The 24,076-nt window shown below is 43.8% G+C and overlaps 2 protein-coding genes across 2 annotated transcripts in view; one reads left to right on the top strand and one right to left on the bottom strand.

The window, feature by feature from the left end:
- cfap210 (cilia and flagella associated protein 210) overlaps positions 1 to 24,076 on the bottom strand; it is a 123,906-nt gene that overhangs the window by 89,744 nt on the left and 10,086 nt on the right. Inside the window, exon 2 of the mRNA XM_070875698.1 lies at positions 8,207 to 8,276. Coding sequence (XP_070731799.1) covers positions 8,207 to 8,276 — 70 coding nt within the window. The remainder of the gene's footprint in view (positions 1 to 8,206; positions 8,277 to 24,076) is intronic.
- On the top strand, positions 8,414 to 22,468 carry phospho2 (phosphatase, orphan 2). Its single transcript, XM_070875699.1, has 2 exons — positions 8,414 to 8,736; positions 21,054 to 22,468. The coding sequence occupies exon 2, from the start codon at positions 21,071 to 21,073 to the stop codon at positions 21,797 to 21,799; it is 729 nt and encodes a 242-aa protein (XP_070731800.1). The 5' UTR covers positions 8,414 to 8,736; positions 21,054 to 21,070; the 3' UTR covers positions 21,800 to 22,468.

Raw genomic sequence — 24,076 nt, 5'->3', positions numbered from 1 at the left:
ATTAGGTAATTAAAACCGCCCGGCAAGAAAATGGTCCTTACACCAAGATTCTTGGCGGTTTCTGGGTGGTTACAGCCGAAAGTAGCGAGAACGGGACGTTCTTAAAATTTTTTTTTTTATTTACTCCGAGGCTGTGGTTGGGCGGAAGGGGAAAAACTTAAAAAATATTTTTTCACTGAAAAAAAAATAAAAAGTTAAAAAAACTTTCCCAAGATAGTTTTAAAGCTAATTGCCGTTTTACAATTAAAAATAAAATAAAAAATCTTTAAACTTGCCTTTCTTTCAAGAGTGCTCACATACCGCCTTGTTTCAGGCTGCTTCCCGTGGGTAGTTTCCTCTGCAATCTGGACGGGCTTCTGTTGAGGCCAAACTTCCGTCCTGGCGCTTCTCTCGTCGTTTTGAAATGTGAGCGGTTCCATTTAAAAATTAAGGGGGAAACTTTTGCCGGGCGGTTTCTCACAAAAACAGCTGTACCGCTGAGAAAACCGCCGAAAATGAAGGCGAAAGTCTCCCCCTATATCTGTTTGCACTCTCGTTAAGAAGATAAGAAATAAGAGCAGGAGTAGGCCAGTTGCCCCTTGAGCCAGCTCCACTATTCAATAAGATCATGGCTGATATGATCTTGGCCTCAACTTCACTTCCCTGCTCGCTCCCCATAACCCTTGACTCCCTTATCGTTCAAAAATCTGTCTATCTCCACCTTAAATATATTCAATGACCCAGCCTCCACAGCTCTCCGGAGTAGAGTATTCCAAAGATTCACAACCCTCAGAGAAGAAATTCCTCCTCATTCCTGTTCATTTATTCGGAAACTATGCCCCCAGTTCTAAATTCCCCCATGAGAGAAAACATCCTCTCTGCATCTACCCTGTCAAGCCCCCTCAGAATCTTATACGTTTCAATAAGATCACCTCTCATTCTTCTAAACTCCAATGAATATAGGTCCAACCTTTCTTCATAGACAACCGCTTCATCTCAAGAATCAACCTTGTGAACGTTTACTGAACTGCCTCCAATGCAAGTATATCCCTCTTTAAATAAGAGGTGCAAAACTGTGCGCAGTACTCCAGGTGTGGTCTCACGAATGCCCTGTACAATTGTAGCAGGACTTCCCTACTTTTATACTCTGTTCCTTTGCAATAAAGGCCAACATTTCATTTGCCTTCCTGATTACTTACTGTACCTACAGGCCAACTTTTTGTGTTTCATGTACAAGGACCCCAAGATCCTTCTGTACCACAGCATTTTGTAATCTCTCCCCATTTAAATAATAATTTGCTTTTTTATTTTTCCTACCAAAGTGGAAAACCTCACATTTTCCCACATTATACTCCATCTGCCAAATTTTTGGCCACTCATTTAGCCTACCTATATTCTTTTGCGTATTTTTGCATCCTCCTCACAATTTGCTTTCCCACCCATCTTTGTATCATCAACAAATTTGGCTACATTATACTTGGTCCCTTCATCCAATGCATTAATATAGATTGTAAATAGTTGAGGCCCCAGCACTGATCCCTGTGGCACCCCACTAGTTCGAGTTTGCCAACCTGAAAATGACCCATTTATCCCGACTCTCTGTTTTCTGTTAGTTAACCAATCCTCTATCCATGCTAATATATTACCCCCGACCCCATGAGCTCTTATCTTGTGCAGTAACCTTTTATGTGGCACCTTATCCAATGCCTACTGGAAATCCAAATACACATCGACAGCTTCCCCTTTATCCACCCTGCTCATTACATCCTCAAAGAACTCCAGCAAATTTGTCAAACATGATTTACCTTTCATAAAACCATGCTGACTCTGCTTGACTGTATTATGATTTTCTAAATGTCCTGCTACTATTTCCTTAATAATGGACTCCAGCATTTCCCAATGACAGATGTTAAGTTCCCTCCTTTCTTAAATAGGGGCGTTACATTTGTGGTTTTCCAATCTGCTGGGACCTCTGCAGAAGCCAGGGGATTTTGGTCAATTATCGTTATGTCCTCCTCTTAGCTTACTTTCCCACCTAGCTTTTTATCATCAGCAAACTTGGATACATTACACTCGGTCCCCTCATCTAAGTCATTGATATAGATTGTAAATAGCTGAAATTGAAGCACTGAACCTTGCGGCACTCCACTAGTTACACCCTGCCATCCCGAAAATGACTTGTTTATTACTACTCTTTGTTTTCTGTCTGTTAACCAATCCCCAATCCATGTTAATATATTACCTCCAATCCCATGAGCCCTAATCCTGTGCAACAACCTCTTGTTTGGCATCTTATCGAATGCTTTCTGAAAATCCAAATATACTACATCCACTGTTTCACCCTATCTACCCTGCTAGATACACCTTCAAAAAACTAATAGATTTGTCAAATACTATTTCCCTTTTATAAAACTGTGTTGACTCTGCCGAATCATATTGTGATTTTCCAAGTGCCCTGTTATCACGTCCTTAATAATAGATTCTGGTAATTTCCCTACTACTGATGTCAGGATAACTGGTCTGTAGTTCCCGGTTTTCTCTCTCCCTCCTTTCTTGAACAGCGGAGTTACATTTGCTCTCCTCCAATCCATGGGGCGCAACTGCTGCCAACAAAATAAAGTAGTTGCACATATGCCCAACTCCAGTGGTTTTATGGTTGTTCTTGCCGGACTTCCCACAGATTGGCGAAAGAGAAAGGAGGGGATGGGGTGGGGAAAAGAGATTGCTGCTGCCGAACTGAGGAAAATAAAATAAAAATTAAAAGTTGAATTAACATTTATGCACTGCTGAACTGAGCAGAGAGAGAAAGGAGGGGTGGTGGTGGGGATAAAAGATCGCTGCTGCTGAACTAAGCCGAGAAAGTTAATGCGCTGCCAAACTGAGACGAAAATGAAATAAAAATTAAAAGTTGAATTGGCGTTTCTATTGGCTTATGTTAAATTGGTGTTTCTATTCTGTGCATCTTCTGGTTCACTGGCAGCATCACGCTGCTCTTTTAAAACCCTAGGATGGAAGCCATCAGGTCCAGGGGATTTGTCAGCTTTTAGTCCGGTACTATTTCTTTATTAATATTAATTACTTTAAGTTCCTCACGCCCATAAAACCCTTGGCTCCCCACAATTTCCAATATGTTCTTTGTGTCTTGTACTGTGAAGACAGACACAAATTATTTGCTTAACATCTCTGCCATTTCCTTATTCCCCATTATAATTTCTTCTGACTCTGCCCCGAAGGGACCCACATTTACTTTAACTAATCTCTTTCTCTTTACATTCTTGTAAAAGCTCTTACAATCTGATTTTATATTTCTTGCTAGATTATTCTTATATTCTATTTTCTCCCTCTTTATCAATTTCGTGGTCGTCCTTTGCTGATTTTTAATCCTCAGGCTTACTATTCTCTTTGGCAACATTGTAAGCCTCTTCTAATCTAATACAAAGCGACAGCTATGTTCCGTTCAAGCTGCGCAAATGTCTGCCGGTCCTGCGCAGCCCAGGAACGGCTTTTCGAATGTGAAATTTTGTGCACGTGCAAAACTTTGAATGGGCCGCACAGCCCATTAAAGGGACCATACACCCCCAAAGATTAGGGGGAACATTGAGCAACAGCTTTGTTTGCTCCTTCCTCCTGTTATTGCTGCTGCTACTGCTGCTCGCCTCCTCTTTCTTTAACTGGAGTGAAAATGCCAGAAGGACCTCAATGTTGCAAAAAGTGCCTTGCTCGAAGCCTCTTAAGAGTTCCAGAGGTTGTACAGGCAATATAATCATCTCAGTAGCCAAAAACTACTGTTGAGTACCAGAAAAATATCTCCCAAACCATTGCAGCATTTTAGCTGAGAGCAAGCAAGTATCCCTTTAAATAGTGCTGGAAATGGCCATTTTCTCACCTGTACCACCTATGGTTTGTGAGGGTAAAAACTAAAAATCATGGTTTAAAAACTAGGATGAAAACACTCGACCTAAATGCACGCAGCATTAGAAATAAAGTAAATGAGTTGACGGCACAAATCATTACAAATGGGTATGATTTGGTGGCCATTACAGAAACATGGTTGCAAGGTGGCCAAGACTGGGAATTAAACATAAAGGGGTATCTGACGATTCAGAAAGATAGGCAAGAAGGGAAAGGAGGTGGGGTAGCTCTGTTAATAAAGGATGATATCAGGGCAGTTGTGAGGGATGATATTGGCTCCAATGAACAAAATGTTGAATCATTGTGGGTGGAGATTAGAGATAATAAGGGGAAAAAGTCACTGGTCGGCGTAGTTTATAGGCCCCCAAATAATAACTTCATGGTGGGGCGGGGAATAATCAAGGGAATAATGGAGGCAAGTGAAAAAGGAACGGCAGTAGTTATGGGGATTTTAACCTACATATCGATTGGTCAAATCAAATCGCAGGGGGTAGCCTGGAGGAGGAATTCATAGAATGCATACGGGATTGTTTCTTAGAACAGTATGTAACAGAGCCTACAAGGGAGCAAGCCATTTTGGATCTGGTCCTGTGTAACGAGACAGGAAAAATAAACGATCTCCTCATAAAAGATCCTCTCGGAATGAGTGATCACAATATGGTTGAATTTGTAATACAGATTGAGGATGAGGAAGTTGTGTCAGAAACGAGCGTACTATGCTTAAACAAAGGGGACTACAGTGGGATGAGGGCAGAGTTGGCTAAAGTAGACTGGAAACAAGGACTAAACGGGGGCACAATTGAGGAACAGTGGAGGACTTTTAAGGAGCTCTTTCATAGTGCGCAACAAAAATATATTCCAGTGAAAAAGAAGGGCGACAAGAGAAGAGATAACCAGCCGTGGATAACCAAGGAAATAAAAGAAAGTATCAAATCAAAGACCAATGCGTATAAGGTGGCCAAGGTTAGTGGGAAACTAGAGGATTGGGAAAATTTTAAGCAACAGCAAAGAATGACTAAAAAAGCAATAAAGAAAGGGAAGATAGATTACGAAGGTAAACTTGCGCAAAACATAAAAAGATAGTAAAAGCTTTTACAGATATATAAAACGGAAAAGGGTGACTAAAGTAAATGTTGGTCCCTTAGAAGATGAAAAGGGGGATTTAATAATGGGAAATGTGGAAATGGCTGAGACCTTAAACAATTATTTTGCTTCCGTCTTCACAGTGGAAGACACAAAAACCATGCCAAAAATTGCTGGTCATAGGAATGTTGGAAGGGAGGACCTTGAGATGATCACTATCACTAGGGAGGTCGTGCTGGAAAGACTAATGGAACTGAAGGTAGACAAGTCCCCTGGTCCTGATGAAATGCATCCCAGGGTATTAAAAGAGATGGCGGAAGTTATAGCAGATGCATTTGTTATAATCTACCAAAATTCTCTGGACTCTGGGGAGGTACCAGCGGATTGGAGAGCAGCTAATGTAACGCCTCTGTTTAAAAAAGGGGGCAGGCAAAAGGCAGGTAACTATAGGCCGGTTAGTGTAACATCTGTAGTGGGGAAAATGCTTGAAACTATCATTAAGGAAGAAATAGCGGGACATCTGGATAGGAATAGTGCAATCAAGCAGACGCAGCATGGATTCATGAAAGGGAAATCATGTTTAACTAACTTACTGGAATTCTTTGAGGATATAACGAGCATGGTGGATAGAGGTGTACCGATGGATGTGGTGTATTTAGATTTCCAAAAGGCATTCAATAAGGTGCCACACAAAAGGTTACTGCAGAAGATAAAGGTACGCGGAGCCAGAGGAATTGTATTAGCATGGATGGAGAATTGGCTGGCGAATAGAAAGCAGAGAGTCGGGATAAATGGGTCCTTTTCCGGTTGGAAATCAGTGGTTAGTGGTGTGCCACAGGGATCAGTACTGGGACCACAACTGTTTACAATATACATAGATGACCGAGAAGAGGGGACAGAGTGTAGTGCAACAAAATTTGCAGATGACACTAAGATTAGTGGGAAAGCGGGTTGTGTAGAGGACTCAGAGAGGCTGCAAGGAGATTTGGATAGGTTAAGCGAATGGGCTAAGGTTTGGCAGATGGAATACAATGTCGGAAAGTGTGAGGTCATCCACCTTGGGAAAAAAAACAGTAAAAGGGAATATTATTTGAATGGGGAGAAATTACAACATGCTGTGGTGCAGAGGGACCTGGAGGTCCTTGTGCATGAAACTCTTTTAGAAGAAATGCTGAGAATCGTAGTTCCCAAAAGGTTAGTTTGCAGGTGCAGCAGGTAATCAGGAAGGCAAATGGAATGTTGGCCTTCATTGCGAAAGGGATGGAGTACAAAAGCAGGGAGATGTTGCTGCAACTGTATAAGGTATTGGTAAGGCCGCACCTGGAGTACTGCGTGCAGTTTTGGTCACCTTACTTAAGGAAGGATATACTAGCTTTGGAAGGGGTACAGAGACGATTCACTCGGCTGATTCGAGAAATTAGGGGGTTACCTTATGATGATAGATTGAGTAGACTGGGTCTTTACTCCTTGGAGTTCAGAAGGATGAGGGGTGATCTTATAGAAACATTTAAAATCATGAAAGGGATAGACAAGATAGAGGCAGAGAGGTTGTTTCCATTGGTGGGGGAGACTAGAACTAGGGGGCACAGCCTCAAAATACGGAGAAGCCAATTTAAAACCGAGTTGAGAAAGAATTTCTTCTCCCAGAGGGTTGTGAATCTGTGGAATTCTCTGCCCAAGGAAGCAGTTGAGGCTGGCTCATTGAATGTTTTCAAGTCAAAGATAGATAGATTTTTAAGCAATAAGGGAATTAAGGGTTACGGGGAGAGGGCGGTTAAGTGGAGCTGAGTCCACGACCAGATCAGCCATGATCTTATTGAATGGCGGAGCAGGCTCGAGGGGCTAGATGACCTACTCCTGTTCCTAATTCTTATGTTCTTATGTTCTTATGTTCTTATGAGCAGGTTAAGGAAGTGGCAGTGGCAGCATGGGTTAAGATGAAAATGGTATTAGAAAGGTAGCCTTTCCACCACCTATAAAGCACAGGTCAAGAGTGTGATGGAATACTCTCCACTTGCCTGAATGAATGCAGCTCCAACAACACTCATGAAGCTCGATACCATCCTGGATAATGCAGTTCTCTTGATCGGCATCCATCCAAATATTAAACATTCATTCCCTCCACCAACAGCACCATGACTGCTGTGTGTGCTATCTACAAGATGTACTGCAGCACCTCGCCAAGGCTTCTTCGATAGCACCTCCCAAACCCGCGACCTTTACCACCTAGAAGAACAAGGGCAGCAGGTGCGTGGAAACACCACCACCTTCAAGTTCCCCATCTAGTCACACATCCTGGCTTGGACATATATTGCCGTTCCTTCATTGTCGCTGAGTCAAAATCCTGGAACTCCCTCCCCAACAGTACTGTGGGAGTGAGTACCTTCACCACACAGATTGCATTGATTCAAGAAGTAGGCTTACCACCAGCTTCAAGGGCAAATAGGGATGGGCAATAAATGTTGGCATTGCCAATGATACCCACATCCCATGAATGAATAAATAAAATAAATTGTCGTGTGAATGGTAGTTGCCTCCTTTTTGGCCCCTGACTGTTTCTAACGGGAATGCTGACCACCCAGATTGAGGTCTGTCTAAAAAGCGCACAGGCAAATCTCCAGTGGAAAGTCAGCTTTTTTTGTTTTTGAAATTTTCATTCCACTACTGCCTACAGATTAAGTACAACAAATCTATTAATACAAACTATCTGGAGATTGATTTGCATTCCCTCAAATGCTTCTTTCAGATTATGTTCACTGGTCATAAAATTATTAATTTAAGTACAACTACTGGCTAACTTACATCAAATAACATAGTGGCGTCTACTAAACATTGTTGGATAACATTAACTCAAACGGAGATTAACTCCAGAAGCTATTTGTATTACTGGTTTTGTTATACCTGTACTGGGTATCGCAGATTTTTTTTTGTCCTTGGGCGACTGTACGCAAATACAACTATTGTCTGTTGTTCTAAACTCCTAAAACCTGATTCAATGAATGAAAATAATTTTCAGGGCCTTAATGAGCCGAGGCATTTCAGAGTGACATTACAACACACACTAAGTAAGCCTCGGACTTCAACGCCTCGTCATACGGTGTAACAATGCCCGATGCACCGAATACATTATCACTGCTGAATCTGTAGGCTCGATGCCAAGTGCCTCCTGGCACTATACAACGAGTAAAATGCAACATGATACTGCGCCCTTTGATCTTTTTTTAAAACTCACTAGCACCGCTCCTGTTGTTACTGGTCGGTCTTCTGTTTGGAGGCGTGAAGTTTGCAGCTGTCGCCATTTGCTGAAGGAAAGCAAAACATGTGTCAAAAGTTAATTTCGAAACTCGGCCATCAATCGCTGATTTCGTTCAGCTCTCAAAAGCGCTGTGGTGGGTTCCTTTTTCTACCGTTGCCCAGCAACCGCGCCGGAAGCGTGACGGAGGCGCCCCACTAGATGTGTTCTTTCGTTACTCGGCAACCGGTAGGTGGGCGGAGTCACAGTCAGCCATTGGAGGCGGCGATTGTCCCGTGCGGTGGCGCGAACCGTGAACGGGATTATCGCGACACGTGCGCGTGTTCCAGGCTGGGCCTGGCTCCCCGACACGCTGGTCAGCACCGCCACTGGGTGGCCTGTGGCAACGCTGGTAATTTCGGTCCTGTGGCTTTGAGCGAAGGATTCGTATTCAATGAAGGTCTTCTGGATATGAACGGTATCTCCGTGCCTGGACTGGCGTTTCTTTGATCGGTGACAATCCCTCCCAGGTATGGCAGTTTGAGGAGATGAAAGGAAACTAAAGGAAAAGCTGCAAACGGTAGAGTATCGGCCGGGTTATTAATAGCTTATCCTCGGAGGTGCAGATTTATTTCTGCACCAGATCGCTTCAGTAAATCTGTACAAGGAAAGCTGAAATTCTGCCCTCTTGTGAGGCCTACCTAAAATCAGCAGCTTGCAGAGAAGTGTGACCAAATCCAATATGAAATATTGCGGAAACGATTACGGAAATCTCCTATTAATTCCCCTGTTTGCCCCCTGTGTAATTCTCCCTGCACAAGCAGCAGCCAACAAATGTCGGGAGTGCTACAGTAAAAGCTCAGACTTCATGGCTCTGGATTCCAGAGTTCAAAGGGGCTTGCAGGGGTGTCACAGCAGTCCAGCAATCTGTTCTCTCAACAGATTACTAGGATGGCTGAGGCCCTGTCCCGGGGGAGTGGCCGTGGCTCTGTGGAGCACAAACCTGTTGTCATCTCAGGATGAAAGCATTCGTACTTCCCACCACTGCCACTCTGTCAGTGCCCTTCCTGTCACCTGTCGGCCAGCCAGGGAAGACTGTTGCTGCCAATGCTGAGATGTTGCCTCCTGGACCCAGAGCTGCTCGAGGTCATCCTCCAAGGCCAGCTGCAGTCTCCTCCACTGAAAGTCAGCAGCCTTCCAACAGCCATTCTGCAGCCACCAGGTAGCACCAGGAGCACCAGGACAGGCAAGTGCACATGGAAGACAGGCAGCACAAGGGTAATTAGTTTATGTTTGTATGCAATATGGCATTTATTAATTTGGGTTGGGTTGGAATGTTTATTTTGTGGAGGCTTTTATTTTTGCATTGTGGCTGTGATGGTCAGGGACAGATCATTCCTTTAGTACTCCTTTCCTGCTTTCTGCAGTCAGAATCAGGGGAAGTCACAACAGGGAACAAAGAAATAGCAGACCAATTGAACAAGTACTTTGGTTCGGTATTCACTAAGGAGGACACAAACAACCTTCCGGATATAAAAGGGGTCAGAGGGTCTAGTAAGGAGGAGGAACTGAGGGAAATCCTTATTAGTCGGGAAATTGTGTTGGGGAAATTGATGGGATTGAAGGCCGATAAATCCCCAGGGCCTGATGGACTGCATCCCAGAGTACTTAAGGAGGTGGCCTTGGAAATAGCGGATGCATTGACCGTCATTTTCCAACATTCCATTGACTCTGGATCAGTTCCTATCGAGTGGAGGGTAGCCAATGTAACCCCACTTTTTAAAAAAGGAGGGAGAGAGAAAACAGGGAATTATAGACCGGTCAGCCTGACCTCAGTAGTGGGTAAAATGATGGAATCAATTATTAAGGATGTCATAGCAGCGCATTTGGAAAGAGGTGTAATGATAGGTCCAAGTCAGCATGGATTTGTGAAAGGGAAATCATGCTTGACAAATCTTCTGGAATTTTTTGAGGATGTTTCCAGTAAAGTGGACAAAGGAGAACCAGGTGATGTGGGATATTTGGACTTTCAGAAGGCTTTCGACAAGGTCCCACACAAGAGATTAATGTGCAAAGTTAAAGCACATGGGATTGGGGGTAGTGTGCTGACATGGATTGAGAACTGGTTATCAGACAGGAAGCAAAGAGTAGGAGTAAATGGGTACTTTTCAGAATGGCAGGCAGTGACGAGTGGGGTACCGCAAGGTTCTGTGCTGGGGCCCCAGCTGTTTACACTGTACATTAATGATTTAGACGAGGGGATTAAATGTAGTATCTCCAAATTTGCGGATGACACTAAGTTGGGTGTCAGTGTGAGCTGCGAGGAGGATGCTATGAGGCTGCAGAGTGACTTGGATAGGTAAGGTGAGTGGGCAAATGCATGGCAGATGAAGTATAATGTGGATAAATGTGAGGTTATCCACTTTGGTGGTAAAAACAGAGAGACAGACTATTATCTGAATGGTGACAGATTAGGAAAAGGGGAGGTGCAACGAGATCTGGGTGTCATGGTAAATCAGTCATTGAAGGTTGGCATGCTGGTACAGCAGGCGGTTAAGAAAGCAAATGGCATGTTGGCCTTCATAGCGAGGGGATTTGAGTACAGGGGCAGGGAGGTGTTACTACAGTTGTACAGGGCCTTGGTGAGGCCACACCTGGAGTATTGTGTACAGTTTTGGTCTCCTAACTTGAGGAAGGACATTCTTGCTATTGAGAGAGTGCAGCGAAGGTTCACCAGACTGATTCCCGGGATGGCGGGACTGACCTATCAAGGAAGACTGGATCAACTGGGCTTGTATTCACTGGAGTTCAGAAGAATGAGAGGGGACCTCATAGAAACGTTTAAAATTCTGATGGGTTCAGACAGGTTAGATGCAGGAAGAATGTTCCCAATGTTGGGGAAGTCCAGAACCAGGGGTCACAGTCTAAGGATAAGGGGTAAGCCATTTAGGACTGAGATGAGGAGAAACTTCTTCACCCAGAGAGTGGTGAACCTGTGGAATTCTCTACCACAGAAAGTTGTTGAGGCCAATTCACTAAATATATTCAAAAAGGAGTTGGATGAAGTCCTTACTACTCGGGGGATCAAGGGGTATGGCGAGAAAGCAGGAATGGGGTACTGAAGTTTCATGTTCAGCCATGAACTCATTGAATGGCGGTGCAGGCTAGAAGGGTCGAATGGCCTACTCCTGCACCTATTTTCTATGTTTCTCTCCATACCCCTTGATCCCTTTAGCCGTAAGGGCCATATCTAACTCCCTCTTGAATATATCCAATGAACTGGCATCAACAACTCTCTGCGGCAGGGAATTCCAAAGGTTAACAACTCTCTGAGTGAAGAAGTTTCTCCTCATCTCAGTCCTAAATGGCCTGCCCCTTATCCTAAGACTGTGTCCCCTGGTTCTGGACTTCCCCAACATCGGGAACATTCTTCCCGCATCTAACCTGTCCAGTCCTGTCAGAATCTTATATGTTTCTATGAGATCCCCTCTCATTCTTCTAAACTCCTGTGTATAAAGGCCCAGTTGATCCAGTCTCTCCTCATATGTCGGTCCAGCCATCCCTGGAATCAGTCTGGTGAACCTTCGCTGCACTCCCTCAATAGCAAGAACGTCCTTCCTCAGATTAGGAGCCCAAAGCTGAACACAATATTCCAGGTGGGGCCTCACCAAGGCCCTGTACAACTGCAGTAAGACTTCCCCGCTCCTATACTCAAATCCCTTTGCTATGAAGGCCAACATACCATTTGCCGCCTTCACCGCCTGCTGTACCTGCATGCCAACTTTCAATGACTGATGAACCATGACACCCAGGTCTCGCACCTCTTTTCCTAATCTGCCGCCATTCAGATAATAATCTGTCTTCGTGTTTTTGCCCCCAAAGTGGATAATCTTACATTTATCCACATTATACTGCATCTGCCATGTATTTGCCCACTCGTTTAACCTGTCCAAGTCACCCTGCAGCCTCTTAGCGTCCTCCTCACAGCTCACACCGCCACGTAATTTAGTGCCATCTGCAAACTTGGAGATATTACACTCAATTTCATCATCTAAATCATTAATATATATTGTAAAGAGCTGGGGTTCCAGGACTGAGCCCTGCGGCACTCCACTAGTCACTGCCTGACATTCTGAAAGGGACCCGTTTATCCCGACTCTCTGCTTCCTGTCTGCCAACCAGTTCTCTATCCACATCAGTACATTACCCCCAATACCATGTGCTTTGATTTTGCATACCAATCTCTTGTGTGGGACCTTGTCAAAAGCCTTTTGAAAGTCCAAATACACCACATCCACTGGTTCTCCTTTGTCCACTCCACTAGTTACATCCTCAAAAAATTCCAGAAGATTTGTCAAGCATGATTTCCCTTTCATAAATCCATGCTGACTTGGACCAATCCTATCACTGCTTTCCAAATGCGATGCTATTTCATCCTTAATGATTGATTCCAACATTTTCCCCATTACTGATGTCAGGCTAACCGGTCTATAATTACCCGTTTTCTCTCTCCCTCCTTTTTAAAAAAGTGATGTTACATTAGCAACCCTCCAGTCCATAGGAACTGATCCAGAGTCGATAGACTGTTAGAAAATTATCACCAATGCATCCACTATTTCTAGGGCCACTTCCTTAAGTACTCTGGGATGTAGACTATCAGGCCCTGGGGATTTATCGGCCTTCAATCCCGTCAATTTCCCTAACACAATTTCCAGCCTAATAAGGATATCCTTCAGTTCCTCCTTCTCACTTGACCCTCAGTCCCCTAGTACACCCAGAAGGTTATTTGTGTCTTCCTTTGTGAAGACAGAACCAAAGTACTTGTTCAATTGGTCTGCCATTTCTTTGTTCCCCATTATAAATTCACCTGAAATCCGACTGCAAGGGACCTACGTTTGTCTTCACTAATATTTTTCTCTTCACACATCTATAGAAGCTTTTGCAGTCAGTTTTTATGTTTCCGGCAAGCTTCCTCTCGTACTCTATTTTCCCCCTCCACATTACACCCTTTGTCCTCCTCTGCTGAATTCTAAATTTCTCCCAGTCCTCCGGTTTGCAGCTTTTTCTGGCTAATTTGTATGCCTCTTCCTTGGATTTAACACTGTCCTTAATTTCCCTTGTTAGCCACGGTTGAGCCACCTTCCCCATTTTATTTTTACTCCAGACAGGGATGTACAATTGTTGAAGTTCATCCATATGATCTTTAAAGGTTTGCCATTACCTATCCACTGTCAACCCTTGAAGTATCATTTGCCAGTCTAATCTAGCCAATTCGCGCCTCATACCGTCAAAGTTAAGTTCAGGACCCTAGTTTCTGAATTAACTGTGTCACTCTCCATCTTAATAAAGAATTCTACCATATTATGGTCACTCTTCCCCAAGGGGCCTCGCACAACAAGATTGCTAATTAGTCCCTTCTCATTACACATCACCCAGTCTAGGATGGCCAGCTCTCTGGTTGGTTCCTCGACATATTGGTCGAGAAAACCATCCCGAATACACTCCAGGAAATCCTCCTCCACCGCATTGCAACCAGTTTGGTTAGCCCAATCAATATGTAGATTAAAGTCATCCATGATTACTGCTGTACCTTTATTCCACACATCCCTTATTTCTTGTTTGATGCTGTCCCCAACCTCACTATTACTATTTGGTGGCCTGTACACAACTCCCACTAGCAGTTTCTGACCTTTGGTATTCCGTAGCTCCACCCATACTGATTCTACATCATCCAAGCTGATGTCCTTTCTTACTATTGCATTAATTTCCTCTTTAACCAGCAACGCCACCCTGCCTCCTTTTCCTTTCTGTCTATCTTTCCTAAATGCTGAACACCCTTGGATGTTGAGTTCCCAGCCTTGGTCACCCTGGAGCCATGTCTCCGTGATGCCAATCACATTGTATCCGTTAACTGCTATCTGCGCAGTTAATTCGTCCACCTTATTCCGAATACTCCTCGCATTGAGGCACAGAGCCTTCAGGCTTGTCTTTTTAACACACTTTGACCCTTTAGAATTTTGCTGTAATGTGGCCCTTTTTGTTTTTTGCCTTGGGTTTCTCTGCCCTTCACTTTTACTATTCTCCTTTCTATCTTTTGCTTCTGTCTCCACTTTATTTCCCTCTGTCTCCCTGCATAGGTTGCCATCCCCTGCCATATTAGTTTAACTCCTCCCAAACAGCACTAACAAACACTCCCCCCAGGACATTGGTTCCGGTCCTGCCCAGGTGCAGACCGTCTGGTTTGTACTGGTCCCACCTCCCCCAGAACCGATTCCAATGCCCCAGGAATTTGAATCCCTCTCTGCTGCACCACTGCTCAAGCCACGTATTCGTCTGAGCTATCCTGCGATTCCTACTCTGACTAGCACGTGGCACTGGTAGCAATCCTGAGGTTACTATTTTTGAGGTCCTACTTTTTAATTGAACTCCTATCTCCCTAAATTCGTCATGTAGGACCTCATCCCGTTTTTTACCTATATGTACCACGACAACTGGCTGTTCACCCTCCCTTTTTAGAATGTCCTGCACCCGCTCCGAGACATCCTGGATCCTTGCACCAGGGAGGCAACATGCCATCCTGGAGTCTCGGTTGCGGCCGCAGAAACGTCTATCTATTCCCCTTACAATTGAATTCCCTATCTCTATCGCTCTCCCACTCTTTTTCCTGCCCTCCTGTGCAGCAGAGCCACCCATGATGCCATGGACTTGGCTGCTGCTGCTCTCCCCTGATGAGTCATCCCCCTCAACAGTACCCAAAGCGGTGTATCTGTTTTGCAGGGGGATGACCGCAGGGGACCCCTGCACTACCTTCCTTGTACTGCTCTTCCTGTTGGTCTTCCATTCTCTATCTGGCTGTGTACCTTTTACCTGCGGTAAGACCAACTCGCTTAACGTGCTATTCACGCCATTCTCAGCATCGTCGATGCTCCAGAGTGAATACACCCGCAGCTCCAGAGCCGCAATGCGGTCTGTTAGGATCTGCAGGTGGATACACTTCCCGCACACGTAGTCGTCAGGGACACCGGAAGCGTCCCTGACTTCCTACATAGTATAGGAGGAGCATAACACGTGTCCGAGCTCTCCTGCCATGACTTAACCCTTAGATAAACTTAATTTGGCAACAATAATGCTAAAGGTTACTTACTGATAAAGAAAAAGAAAAACTACTTACCAATCACCAACCAATCACTTACCCCTTTGGCTGTGACGTTACCTTTCGATTTCTTTCTCCTTTTTTGCCTTCTCCCTGTCGCTGCACCGGTAGGCCTCTCCGATGCACCTGGCTGGTCCCCGAACTGCTGGGCCTTTTATAGGCCGCTGCCGCTCCGACTCCCGTCTCTCCGACACATCTCCTGCTCCTTAGCTGCTTGGCCTATAGCTGGTGGCAAGGGCTTTGCCCTCATGATGGCGAGGTTGTGCAGCATACAGTAGGCCATCACGAATCTTGACACCCGCTCTGCTGAGTACTGCAGGACTCCTCCAAAGCGGTTCAGACAGCGGAAGTGTTTGCACGCCAGTGGTCTGCTCTATCACAGTTCACTGTGTGCATGCTGTGTGCATGGATTGTGCACAGGCGTCATCAGCCATGTCATCAGCGGATAGCCCTTGTCGTCCAGTCACCATCCTTTGATTTGCCGTGGTAGCTCAAATGCAGATGGCACAGCATACTGCCACAGAATGAAGGCATTGTGACAGCTGCCGGGATACCAGGCATTGACCTACATGATTCACTGCCTATGGTCGCACATTAGACATTGAAGGTGTGGAATTCCTTTTGGTTCGGGTACATGGGAAAGTTGAAATGCAGTGCCCGCTGTGATGTGTCAATGGCACCCTGCACCAAGGGGAAGCCTGCAATCCGAGCAAAGCTGCTCGCTTGGTCTGCCTGCTGTGAGAGAATTAAATGTAGTCATCTCTCTTTGAATAGAGAGCCTCCGTGACCTCCTTTACACAACAGTGGATGGCAAACTGCGAGATGTTGCAAATATCTCTAACCCCAGCTTGGAAGGATACACATGCATAAAAGTTCATCGTCATGGTCACCTTCACAGCCACTGGCAATGCAATCCTCGCCCTGCCCTGTAATATTTTATTCAATACAGTGGTAAACCACTTGTGGAGTGTTAAATGTTGGGTCCTGAACCATTGCCATCTGATGAAATGTACCCACATTCAGTGCTGGTGGGGTACCAGCTTGTAATGAGGTCCACAGGAGGGGCAGCGCTGAGCATCTCCCTCATGCAGCCAGAATCAGATGTCGCCCTGCCCTGGACCTATAGTTGTGCTCCAGCAGGTGGCTAATTTCAGTGAATTGCTCCCTGTAGTGATAGAATGATAGAATCAATTATTAAGGATGTCATAGCAGCGCATTTGGAAAATGGTGACATGATAGGTCCAAGTCAGCATGGATTTGTGAAAGGGAAATCATGCTTGACAAATCTTCTGGAATTTTTTGAGGATGTTTCCAGTAAAGTGGACAAAGGAGAACCAGTTGATGTGAGATATTTGGACTTTCAGAAGGCTTTCGACAAGGTCCCACACAAGAGATTAATGTGCAAAGTTAAAGCACATGGGATTGGGGGTAGTGTGCTGACGTGGATTGAGAACTGGTTGTCAGACAGGAAGCAAAGAGTAGGAGTAAATGGGTACTTTTCAGAATGGCAGGCAGTGACGAGTGGGGTACCGCAAGGTTCTGTGCTGGGGCCCCAGCTGTTTACATTGTACATTAATGATTTAGACGAGGGGATTAAATGTAGTATCTCCAAATTTGCGGATGACACTAAGTTGGGTGGCAGTGTGAGCTGCGAGGAGGATGCTATGAGGCTGCAGAGTGACTTGGATAGGTAAGGTGAGTGGGCAAATGAATGGCAGATGAAGTATAATGTGGATAAATGTGAGGTTATCCACTTTGGTGGTAAAAACAGAGAGACAGACTATTATCTGAATGGTTTCAGATTAGGAAAAGGGAAGGTGCAACGAGACCTGGGTGTCATGGTACATCAGTCATTGAAGGTTGGCATGCAGGTAAAGCAGGCGGTTAAGAAAGCAAATGGCATGTTGGCCTTCATAGCGAGGGGATTTGAGTACAGGGGCAGGGAGGTGTTGCTACAGTTGTACAGGGCCTTGGTGAGGCCATACCTGGAGTATTGTGTACAGTTTTGGTCTCCTAACTTGAGGAAGGACATTCTTGCTGTTGAGGGAGTGCAGCGAAGATTCACCAGACTGATTCCCGGGATGGTGGGACTGACCTATCAAGAAAGACTGAATCAACTGGGCTTGTATTCACTGGAGTTCAGAAGAATGAGAGGGGACCTCATAGAAACGTTTAAAATTCTGACGGGTTTAGACAGGTTAGATGCAGGAAGAATGTTCCCAATGTTGGGGAAGTCCAGAACCAGGGGTCACAGTCTAAGGATAAGGGATAAGCCATTTAGGACCGAGATGAGGAGAAACTTCTTCACCCAGAGAGTGGTGAACCTGTGGAATTCTCTACCACAGAAAGTAGTTGAGGCCAATTCACTAAATATATTCAAAAGGGAGTTAGATGAAGTCCTTACTACTCGGGGGATCAAGGGGTATGGCGAGAAAGCAGGAAGTGGGTACTGAAGTTTCATGTTCAGCCATGAACTCATTGAATGGCGGTGCAGGCTAGAAGGGCTGAATGGCCTGCTCCTGCACCTATTTTCTATGTTTCTATGTTTCAATGTAGGACGTCCTTGCTGAAGCGCAGGTGTTTGCACAATGTTCCTCGCTAAGGTTCAGGTAGGAAAATTGCTCCCTGAACACCCTGGGTGGTAATGGCCTCCTACCGAGAGTCCTTTCTTCCTCCTCCTCCCCCCACCCCCCCAGCAGCTTGTCCTGCCCTGCATGCCCTCTGTTCATTCTCCGAGTCACACTACATTCCAAGGGAAATTCCTACCAGTGCACCCATGTCTGGAAGCAAATGGTTTGTGTAGAAGCCTTGAAGTCAGGAAACTTTCTTTCAGCACCTGCCACACCACTCTCTAGACTTTGACAACTTTAAACAACTACAGAAAGCGCCAAACACTTTTCGAAGCATAGCAGCAGACAGAAGAATTCAACCAGCAACTAACCTGTAAGTTGATGATCCCTTTAAATAGCGCTGGTAGAGGGGGGGGATCGTTCCTCCTGTTGAACACATGTTCAGCAGTGCAAGGTTAAGATAGGGCGTTAGCTGAAGCATTAAGCTCCAAAATGGCAGTGCTTGTGTCAAATTAGCATCATGATCTGCCTGCTTTACAAACATACGGCAGATATGCACTGCTAACACCCTCACCAATAGGGTCCCCGGCACGATTCGCCCCACAAAGTTTGCGTGTGTGCCGTGGATGCCATTTTGGAGCTCTGAGGGCACTCATAGCACCCAAAAGACGCCCACTACAGGTTCAAATTTTGCGCCCTAGATCTCAGCACAATGGGGATATATGCAGGAATGGTCAGTAAGACTGCATATTGGAATGAGCAAAGAAAGTTCGGGAGCACTGACCATAGTAGTATCCATATAAAGTCAGCAACCACAGCTTGAACTGATACAGCACCTTTAATGCAATAAAACATCCCAACGTGCTGCACTGGAGTTATCAAACAGAATTTGACACTGAACGACATAAGGATAGGTGACCAAAAGCTCGGTCAAAGAGGCAGGTTTTAAGAAGCATCTTAAAAGGAAAGGAGAGGTTTAGGGAGGAAATTTTAGAGCTTCGGGCCTCGGCAGCTGAAGGCACAGCCGCCAATATTGGAGTCAAGAAATAGGGGATGCGCAAGAGGCCAGAATTGGAGAAGTGCAGAGAATTCGGAGGGTTGTAGGGCTGGAGAATGTTAGAGATATGGAGGGATTTGAAAACAAGGGAGAAAACTTTAGATTTGATACGTTGCCGGACCAGCAACCAATGTTGATCAGCGAGCACAGGGGTGATAAGTGAACGGGACTTGGTGCAAGTTAGGATATGGCAACATAGTTTTCAATAAGCTCAAGTTTATGGAGGGTGCAAGATGGGAGGCCAGCCAATCGAATCTAGAGGTAACCAAGACATGGATAAGGTTTCAGCAGGGGTGGAGATGGGTGATATTACAGAGATGGGAGTAGGCAGATGCTGGGGATATGAGGTCGGAAGTTCAGCTCGGTCAAATACGACTCACAGGAAAAGCTGCAATGCGAGGGTGAAATTGAAGGTAGAGATGAGAGAAGGATTACCTGTCAGAGAAGTATATTTTTTCCTTTCATGTCCAGGAGTGTGAGAGAGTTATTGGAGCGTTTACAGATATGGGATCAGCATTGAAATCTTGGATGAACTTGTGCTTAATAATGTTAAATGTTGTTGAGGGGGAAAATGTGTGCGCTTCTTCCCTCTTAAGCAAACCTTTTTCCAGATTAGAGGCCTGGCATCATCATCATCATCATCATCATAGGTGGTCCCTCGAACAAGGATGACTTGCTTCCACAAGAGTTCACAGATGTTTCAATGAAGGACCCAATGTTCCAGTCCTGAACTCCAATTTGAGGGGGTGGAAGATGCCTGTGCGTGGATTTTTTTAACGTGTGGTGACCGTTGCACGTCAGCCACCACACGGGCTTGACAGAGCTAGGGCTTTATCCAGTGGCAAGGGTTAACCAGGACGACTAGAGACCTGATCTGCTGCACGGACCTAGTGTGCACACATATCGCAGTATGGGCAGGCCCGTGCTTCTTCTGGGGCCCCATACCCTCATTCGCCACACCTCCGCCACAAATATTCGTCGCACCTCCGCCACAGCAAGTACAGTATGCAGGTACAGCAAGGAAGGCAAATGGAATGTTGGCCTTTATTGCAAGCGGGATAGAGCATAAAAGCAGAGAAGTCCTGCTACAACTGTACAGGGTATTGGTGAGGCCACACCTAGAGTACTACGTACAGTTTTGGTCTTCGTATTTAAGGAAGGATATACTTGCATTGGAGGCTGTTCAGAGAAGGTTCACTAGGTTGATTCCGGAGATGAGGGGGTTGACTTATGAGGATAGGTTGAGTAGGTTGGGCCTATACACATTGGAGTTAAGAAGAATGAGAGGTGGTCTTATCGAAACATATAAGATAATGAGGGGGCTCGACAAGGTGGATGCAGAGACCTGTTCATAATTTTGCTTTGTAGTCAAAATGAGAGTTTCAGCTATACCTAAACCATTCACTTCCTCCTTATTTTTAAAAACAGGGTAAAGTATCCAGGATATTTCCACTCATAGGGGAAACTAAAATTAGGGGTAAAGTCTCAGAATAAGGAGCCATCCATTTAAAACTGAGATGAGGAGGAATTTCTTCTCTTGGAGGATTGTAAATCTATGGAATTCTAGAGGCCTGTCTGCAAGTAATATAAGCAACACAAGCCATTTCCGTTGAAGCTGGCACCTATCCAGTGTCTGTATATTTGCATTAACAGATTCTCAAGCTTAAAGAACAAAGAAAAACTTAACATAAAGAGCATGCTTCCATCTTAAAAATCCCAGTTCCCTTGCCTCACTATAATTCCACACACACATATAATAGAGGTTTCTTTATTTGAAACACAACAGATCCATGTTTCTATCACACAATCATAATTTATTAGTGTACCTGTGCAGTACTCAAAAGAAAAGTAGGAATGGGTTTTCCCTCAACTTTAAACTTCCAGTGTGAGCTTGTTCACACAGGGAAAATATAGAGGATGTGCCAGGTTACTCCTACTATTGTAGAATTTCCCAGCATCATAACTTACAGAGTGAGTAGATGACCTGTTCATAATTTTGCTTTGTAGTCAAAATGAGAGTTTCAGCTATACCTGAACCATTCACTTCCTCCTTATTTTTAAAAACAGGGTAAAGTATCCAGACAATGAAGAGTTTACTCGTCTTTGATTTTGATCACACAATTGTGGATGGGAACAGTGACACTTGGGTTGTGAGATGTACTCCTGAAAAGAAGCTTCCAGACTGGCTTCGCAAAACATATGATGGAAATCACTGGACTGAATACATGAGAAGAGTCCTTGGTTACATTGGAGACCAAGGAATCAAAGAATCTGAAATGAAACAGGTTATGCAATCTATACCATATATTCCACGGATGGTTGATCTCTTCAAGTTCATTTGCCAAAGCAAGGATCAAGTTGACTGTATAATAATTTCTGATTCTAATACGATGTTCATCAATTGGATCTTAGAATTTACAAATAGCATCTTGGCATTTAACTGCATTCTTACAAATCCAGCAACTTTTGATGAACAAAGTCATCTTATAATTGAAAATTTTCATTCTCATAACTGTCCACAATGCCCTGATAATCTTTGTAAGAAAAAAGCATTAGATGACTTTGTTGCTGATCAACTTAAAGTGGGGGTACAATATAAAAAAATAATTTATACTGGTGATGGAGCGAATGACTTGTGCCCCATTAAAGGGTTGAAGGAGTATGATGTTGCTATGGTCAGAAAAGGGTACGAGTTAGAAAAACTGATTCTTGAAATGGTTGATGCAGACTCTGGTTCTATACAGCCATCGATTGTGATATGGTCTTCAGGTAAAGAAATCTTATCATATTTGAAAAAATGTTTGAAGACTTAAAGAAATCTCTTTCATAGCTTTGTTTGTAAACCTGCACAAACAAAAATCAGACTTTTAAGCCCACATTTTATTTTAATTTGATTATAATTCAAGATTGTATCATAGAATTATCACGATTACTGTAGGATTCAAACACTTTTCTTGGGCACTCTAATTTCAGCAAATTATCAGTAGCTAATAATGAGGCTGGATTGACTTAGTTTTTCCACACAGTATGGCCATTGCAATCTTTCCCTATGGTCTGACTTTTACATTGTCAAAGCGTTCAGAAAGGAATTTGAATTGGTCACGTACACTATTTATACTGCAGGACATTTCCCCTTGAATATTCAGGAATTATGTTTAAATTGAATACACAAATATATAATGCGCTTGTATTTTTTAATTAAAAAAACTTGGTGTTCACTTTAGGGTTGCTCTTGGAGGTAGAGAATGGTGCATTACTCAGGACTCTGAATATAAATATAAATTAAGCTTGTTTCATAATTCTGCCAAACTTCAACTACATCAGCATTGTGGAACAAAGCACAGTTAGCTACCATTGTGAAACAAATAGATACATATTGCAGTGGGCCGTTTGTGTACTGCACTGTTGTTTTTCTTACTTATTAAGAGGATTGTGATGGCATAGAGTGGCTGTTTATAAATGTATAATTAATGGTACCAAAATAGTCTGTTATTGGTTAGTTGGGAGGCCTTTGCATAATGCTGAGGAATTGCATTGACATCAATGCTGTATTTCTAATTAGTGAAGCAAATTGTGAGAACTTTCCAAGTTACAAGTTTTCTGGTTGTTTTTTTATGGTGTGTATCTTCAACAGACTATATCTGTAAGGGAAGAATCTCTTAATCCACAAATGAACTTGTGTTTTAATGACAATTTTTTAAACACCTTGACACTCAAATTACTATACCCATTGAATTCAAAGGGGAACTACAGCCATGATCAGCCTGTGCAGAAATTAAATGTTCATTTGTGTGCAAGTTCAACACCTTTGTCTTGTGAACTTCAAACTGAATCGTCCAAATGGTTTGTTTTGAAAATTCGATAGCAATGAAATGTTTTAATAATGATTACTGTTTAAAAATGATGCACTGGATTTTGAAACTGGTTGCATAGTACGAGAGAACATTACATTAATAAAAAATTTAAATTATACAAATGGATTTTTAGTTTCTGCTGCTAAAATAACATTGTGATTTTCTGTGTTGCAGTTTCATGTTACACACTGTGATTCTATCGAGTACATTTTGGTGAGATGTTACAACACTTTGGGCCTTTATATTTTTAAGAAAAATCATGCACCATTTCCTTAATTGGATGGCTTGACAATGGTTTTGTAAGCAGACTACATCTTCTATGAACTGAAACCTCTATCCTGCATCACACTGAGTGAGTGTAACCCAGACATGACAATTAATTGCAATCTTAGTAAATTGCTTACTGGAGAATATGTAGTTTGCTCACTACGTTTCCTGTTGTTTAAAGGCAACAAAAATCTAGAACACTAGACCACTTTTTACAGGCTAAACTAGTGATCAAATATATTTACAATCCCACTTGCGCCCCACTTGGAAAGCACAGGGATTTGTGGGAGTAGACTTAAACTGTGCCCTCCAACCTCCGTTCCAGAGCAAATAGCAAGAACAATTGAGGAACTAGATCTGGCAAGTCAGGTACCCACAAAGAACGGGTTCACCTTCTACTCAAACGTGCATAGAAAAAACCTTTCATCCTGAAATGTAGCAGCTAATTTATGTATGGCAAGATACTGCAAACAGCAGTGAGATAAATGACCAGATACTCTTGTTTTACAGCCATGTCTTTGAATCAGAAGGTTGTGGGTTCAAGTCCCACTTCAGAGACTTGAGCACAAAAATCTAGGCTGACACTCCATTGGTGCACTGTCAGAGGTGCCGTCTTTTGGCTGAGACGTTAAAGCAAAGCCCCATCTGCCCCCTCAGGAGGACGTAAAAGATTCTATGGCACTATTTCGAAGAAAAGCAGGGGAGTTATTCCGAGTGTCCTAGCCAATATTTATCCCTCAACATCACTAAGACAGATTATCTGTTCATTATCACATTGCTGGTTGTGGGAGCTTGCTGTGCGCAAATGGGCTATTGCATTTCCTACATTTCAACAGTGACTACACTTCAAAAATACGTCATGTGCTTTGGGACGTCCGGTGCTACATAAATGCAAGTCTTTTTTCTTTCTTTAATGTTGATTGAGAGATAAATGTTGGCCAAGACATCAGGGGAACTCCCCTCGTCTTC

Source organism: Pristiophorus japonicus, chromosome 3, assembly GCF_044704955.1.
Source record: "Pristiophorus japonicus isolate sPriJap1 chromosome 3, sPriJap1.hap1, whole genome shotgun sequence".
NCBI classification, from domain to species: domain Eukaryota; kingdom Metazoa; phylum Chordata; class Chondrichthyes; family Pristiophoridae; genus Pristiophorus; species Pristiophorus japonicus.
Note: the sequence above shows the minus strand (reverse complement) of the source record. Positions and strands in the feature narration are given on the sequence as shown.